Source organism: Telmatherina bonti, assembly GCF_933228915.1.
Source record: "Telmatherina bonti genome assembly, chromosome: 14".
NCBI lineage: Eukaryota > Metazoa > Chordata > Actinopteri > Atheriniformes > Telmatherinidae > Telmatherina > Telmatherina bonti.
This window is the reverse complement of record NC_136612.1, coordinates 22,972,517-22,977,516: the sequence shown is the minus strand read 5'-3', so window position 1 is coordinate 22,977,516 and position 5,000 is coordinate 22,972,517. Positions and strand designations below refer to the sequence as shown.

Below are 5,000 nucleotides of genomic sequence, written 5' to 3'. Positions count from 1 at the left end.
ACCACCTCTTCTTGAAACCCTCTGTGTGCTGTAGAACAGAAACAAACAGGGTTCATGCCTTATGTTTTGCCCTACATATTTTGCTATGAAATGTAAACAAAATTTAAAAAGAAAGAATAAAAAATCACCTTTGGGCCAGTCTTCTCCATGTAACCCTCCTTTATATAGTTCCTGGTTAGCTTTGGCAGCAACTACACAACAAAAACAGATCATAATCAACCATATTTATTATTCTAGGCAGGATGTAGTCATTGGAGAACTTTGTTCTTATGCCTTTAACCCACATCCCAATAACTATTTTTTTTATTTAATTTAAAGACCATAACTGATTCTTTTCAGTTTTTCTATGAGGTCCTAATTATTAAGCATTGTTTGCTGTTCTAGACAATAATAGAAATGGTGACCAAGGATCTATTTAGTCTCTTTCAGCTTGTCACACTTGCACATTCTTTGTTAAAGGAAATAAAACAATCATATCTCATATGTGTTTGCAGCATCATCAGTTGAAGCAGGGAACCATCATTAGCAGACTAGAAATGACATAAATATCTGTGCTAATACAAAATTAAAGATCTTTGATATTTCTAGCCAATGTTTTTGTTTTTGACTAACAATGGTTGAAACTTTGTCATGAACGGTCAAGCTCACAAAAGTGGCTTTTTAATGCTAATCTGGCATGAAATTTACACTTACTGAAGTACATTTGTATCAGGATACATACTTTGTTTTTTTCCACTAAAGCAGATCCAGTACTGGTTTGGACAAAGTCTTTAAGTCAAAACCATTTACTACTTTTTCAATTTCCAAACCAATGGCCAGGAAAAGTGAACCTACAGAAGCACCAAGTTATAAAATTAGGAACAGATTAATGTGTCTTTCTAACTAACTTCAGGAAACTTCAGTTGAACTATGTCTGAAAGAGGTTTAAATTAAACCCAATAAGTGGCTTTTATGGGATGGAGGACACATTGTAATCAACATTATGTTTAATATTCTAAACAATGAATGTCATCTCCTCCTTAGTTAACAGAACTTCCACAAAGCACAGAAAAATAGGTCCAACACACATGTATGCACAAATACATATGGTCCATTCATGCATACTGACCTCGGAGTTTGGAGCTCCAGGAAAAGCCACCTGGAGATAGTGAAATCTGGCTGCTCTGATGCTATGGAACCAGTCCACAATTTCCTTCATAAAAGGGCATCAGAAAGTAAAATAATTGATTAATAAACAATACAAATAACCACACTCTTAATTCTTCTCCAGCACTACACATAGCCCTTTATTTTAAAAAGTTTTATTTAAAGGAATTTAAAGAAGTACCATCTGAAACCCTCAGCACATATAATTTGTTTGAATTCTTTTCTTGTTACAAAGGGTGAATAATTGTATAAGAACAGCTGAAGAACTGCACAATTATTTTATTTTTAGTTTATTTGACTTGGACAAAACAAAACAGTAGTATGAACTGTGCAACTTTTGTTATGTATGTAGATCTTCTTGATATACATAATTTGCAGTCTTTATGCTTTCTTATTACATTTACAATCACTTGTAATTACAGCCTTATACACTAGATGGACTCATTTTCCCCTCACTCTCTCTTCCATTTGAAACACCAAACCTCACCTTCCCATCCTCATGGTAAACAAAGATGTTCCTTGTGCTATTGTCCTTCAAATAGGTTATCTGAAGTCCATGAGAAGTCCCAATTTTAGTTGGCTGGAAAGTGGCATTTACAGTATTGATCTTCATGATCGCTTTGGGCTCTCTGGCCTGCAAGGAGGACAATACACTAAACTCTTTAACTTTGCAAAATGCTCTTAGTTTGTTCCAGGAAATGAAGAATAGTCAATGTTTAACAATTTTGTTCTCAACCGAGTTAAACATTATCTAAGATATATAAACTATTAAAGAACTCACATCATGCTTGTTGAAGTATTTCAGCACGCCCTCGCGTTCGGACAGAATAAATTTTCGGCTGAGGTATTGTCCATTGTCTCTTCCACGTTTCCATAGAAACCCTTCTCTATAGCCTGCCGGGTTAGTAGTCACAAGGTTCCCGATGAGGAAGAGAGAAAGCACAACTTCGATCAAACTTATGAATACACCACTCCAAATAGCAACAAGAAGAAAATATATATGCATTTAGTAAGGACATAAAGACATGAGCTCAAGGTTAGAAACATTACTGACCAGCTTGTTCATGTTGGGAAGGAAATTTTCCCTGGTTCTCCTTGGGTGATTTTTTTCAGCTATCAATCTGCTGAGTGCTGCCAGCAACTCGTAATAGTAAATTTGTACATTTTCGTTTTATTTTATTTTAATCACCTTATGACTCTTTAGGTGAATTAGGTGGGTTACACACTGATTTGAACACTTTAACATTGGTAGTGATGTTGGCTCACTGCTGTCTGATTGTGTGGCAATGACTGGAGATTCTGGCATGAAGAATACTGACTTAGCCTTACTAACTTAAACAAAATCTGTATAGCTTAGATGTTTTCTGGTGTTTTTGTACTTTTAAAAGCTACCACATATATCAAAGTTTCATAACTAGAAAGCAAAATCGTGCTTTTTTTAGTTTTTAGAAAAAAAAAAACTTCATATTTTCCTCTTAATCTGTGCCGCATGAGAGTCCTACAACCTGTTAAGCAACACCAAGGCTTCAGAAATCTGTTATTATGCAAGCAAAACAGTGCTAGCAACTGAAAGCTACAATGAGTATGTGCAATACCAGTGGCAGTGTGTGCATGTTTGTGTGTGTGGTTAGAAAAGGTTGCACATACACTTTTAACATTTGTGGTCACTTTTTTAAAAACCTCATCGTTGGGGAGAGGAAGAACATCTGCTCTTAAAAGATATAAATAATTCAGTTGTAACTGATGTCTTCATCTACAAACTGGAACGTCCCAGAAGCAGACACACATGTATGCACACACACCCACACGCAGAGGCATTGGCATTAATAACCAGAAAATTACCTAAGTAGTTGGGGTTTTTTTTTTTCTTTTAATAGTTCAGCTCAGTGGACAAGTCTAGAGCTTCCTAACCTTATCTGAAAGATGTGAGATCAAACATTCATCTGTGTTTCTGTCTCTAATGTGAACACACAACATCTGCTCCTGGGTGCCTTGCTGACACTACTGTGCCTAACAGAAACAGCGCTGGACATAGTGAAGGCAAAACAACATCCAAATTAATACAAAGGGTATATAATCACACCAACCAGCAAAACATGAAGCAATTAAATGATTGATGTAAGAAAGTCATGCTAGAATTAAGGAAGTAGATTAATAGCAACTAGCAAGCATTAGCATTAAACTTTATATTATTGCAGAGTCATTTTACACGTCTACTTATTTTTTGTATTTGTTATAACAATTTTGAAGTAGTTCAAAGTGCATGTGGCGCTTAGTAGCACCAAAATAGTAGCGATGCTTCCCTCAAGAAGGTCTGACATATGACGGATGAATGCACATGACACATGTGTACAGTTTTATACTTAGTTTTTATTTCACTGGAATTTTCTTAAAGCTGACTACATCAGGAACAGCTGAATGAACATTTTCCTATGAGTAATTCTTTTTTTAAAAAAATATCCCTAGAAAAAAGAAGTTTACTGGGGGAGAAAAGTGAAATGCAATGAAAACCAGTCTGCTTTCTCTCATAAATACACCTAAACTTAACAGATTAGTGTTGCACATTTCTCTAATCACTCTAGGGCAAAACATTTACCAAGATTTAGACTACAGACATGAGTAAACTTTTGGTTGAGTAATATTGTTTCCTCACATCAGCACCAAGTCAGAATTTTTATCACTTACTTAATGTTTTTTAGTTGTTTTATTAACCAGAATTCAGTTAAAGAGACAGTATTCAGGGAATGATGTTTTTCAGGGAATGTGGGTGGGTGTGTGGGGGTGGGTGTGGGGGGGTTCTTTGCTCTATGTCCTTGTGTGTGTGTGTGTGTGTGTGTGAGTGTGTGGAAAGAGCTTGTGTCTATTATTTTTAAATGCCTTTTTATCCACTGTTTGTTTTAATCCTTATTTGACTTGATTTTATCCTGTAAAGCACTTTGTGTTGCCTGAGGCATGAAAAGTGCTCAAGAAATAAAGTTTGATTTGATTTGATTAACATTTTCATTAATAAATCATGTGTCACTATGTCAAACAACCGAGTTTTGGGTTTAAGCCAAAAAAAACAAGTTTTTCATTTCTTCTTAAAATCTATGAGCAGTGTCGTATAGAAAACTTGCAAACAAAAAGGCCATTCTTCCTCAACTGCTGAGACACAGCCACATGTTCCCAAACCTCTGCATGGCACAAGAAGCCATTGACAGAGATTGCACCCAACAGTCATGAGACTCTGACAGCGAGACGTTGTCATCTCTACCTGGTTTTTCTCAGTACATTCTGCATTTACTTAAGAATCTCAATCTGAGACATTTTTCAGACAAGTGGAAAGTCTTCCTACTTGTCTAATGTGCAAATTTAGAAACAAGTTTTGTTTTATTTAGTTTTTTTTTTTACTTTTTCAAACAGTAAAATTTGAATCCCTTCTATCATACTATTTGATGAAAGCACAGAGTCAGGACACATCATAACTTGCCTGCTAATATTTTGAACGCAAATGCAAGACATAGTTCTGAGAAAAAAGAAGTTAGTAGCTGCGGTTAGAAGGGAACATCACAAACTGCCTCCTCATCATGTGGGCTATTACACCGTACATGGCATGTGAACATGAAACATCTGTGCAAGTAAGACAGAGTGGCAATGTGATGTCACTTCAGTGGAAAAGTTGGAGAGACAGCCCACCCATAATGTCCACAGCTGAGCTACAGAGCAAGATGGGGATGTTTTGAAATGTTTGATGAGAAAATCTTTTTAGTCAGTCTTTCTCTGAAGGAGGTTAAACAGACTTTATTTTGCACCACTTCCTGTTTCTGGCTAGACGTTGTCAAGAGAAACAGTCAATAAAACCTGAGAGAAAGCAT

At 35.9% G+C, this 5,000-nt stretch overlaps 1 protein-coding gene across 1 annotated transcript in view; it reads right to left on the bottom strand.

Moving 5' to 3' along the window:
* LOC306765842 (arf-GAP with dual PH domain-containing protein 1-like) overlaps window positions 1-5,000 on the bottom strand; it is a 14,374-nt gene that overhangs the window by 1,475 nt on the left and 7,899 nt on the right. Inside the window, exons 5-9 of the mRNA XM_079253350.1 lie at window positions 1,928-2,040; window positions 1,634-1,780; window positions 1,109-1,192; window positions 129-191; window positions 1-28 (exon numbers count right to left, since the gene is read on the bottom strand). The exon at window positions 1-28 is cut by the window's left edge and continues 44 nt beyond it. Coding sequence (XP_079109476.1) covers window positions 1-28; window positions 129-191; window positions 1,109-1,192; window positions 1,634-1,780; window positions 1,928-2,040 — 435 coding nt within the window. The remainder of the gene's footprint in view (window positions 29-128; window positions 192-1,108; window positions 1,193-1,633; window positions 1,781-1,927; window positions 2,041-5,000) is intronic.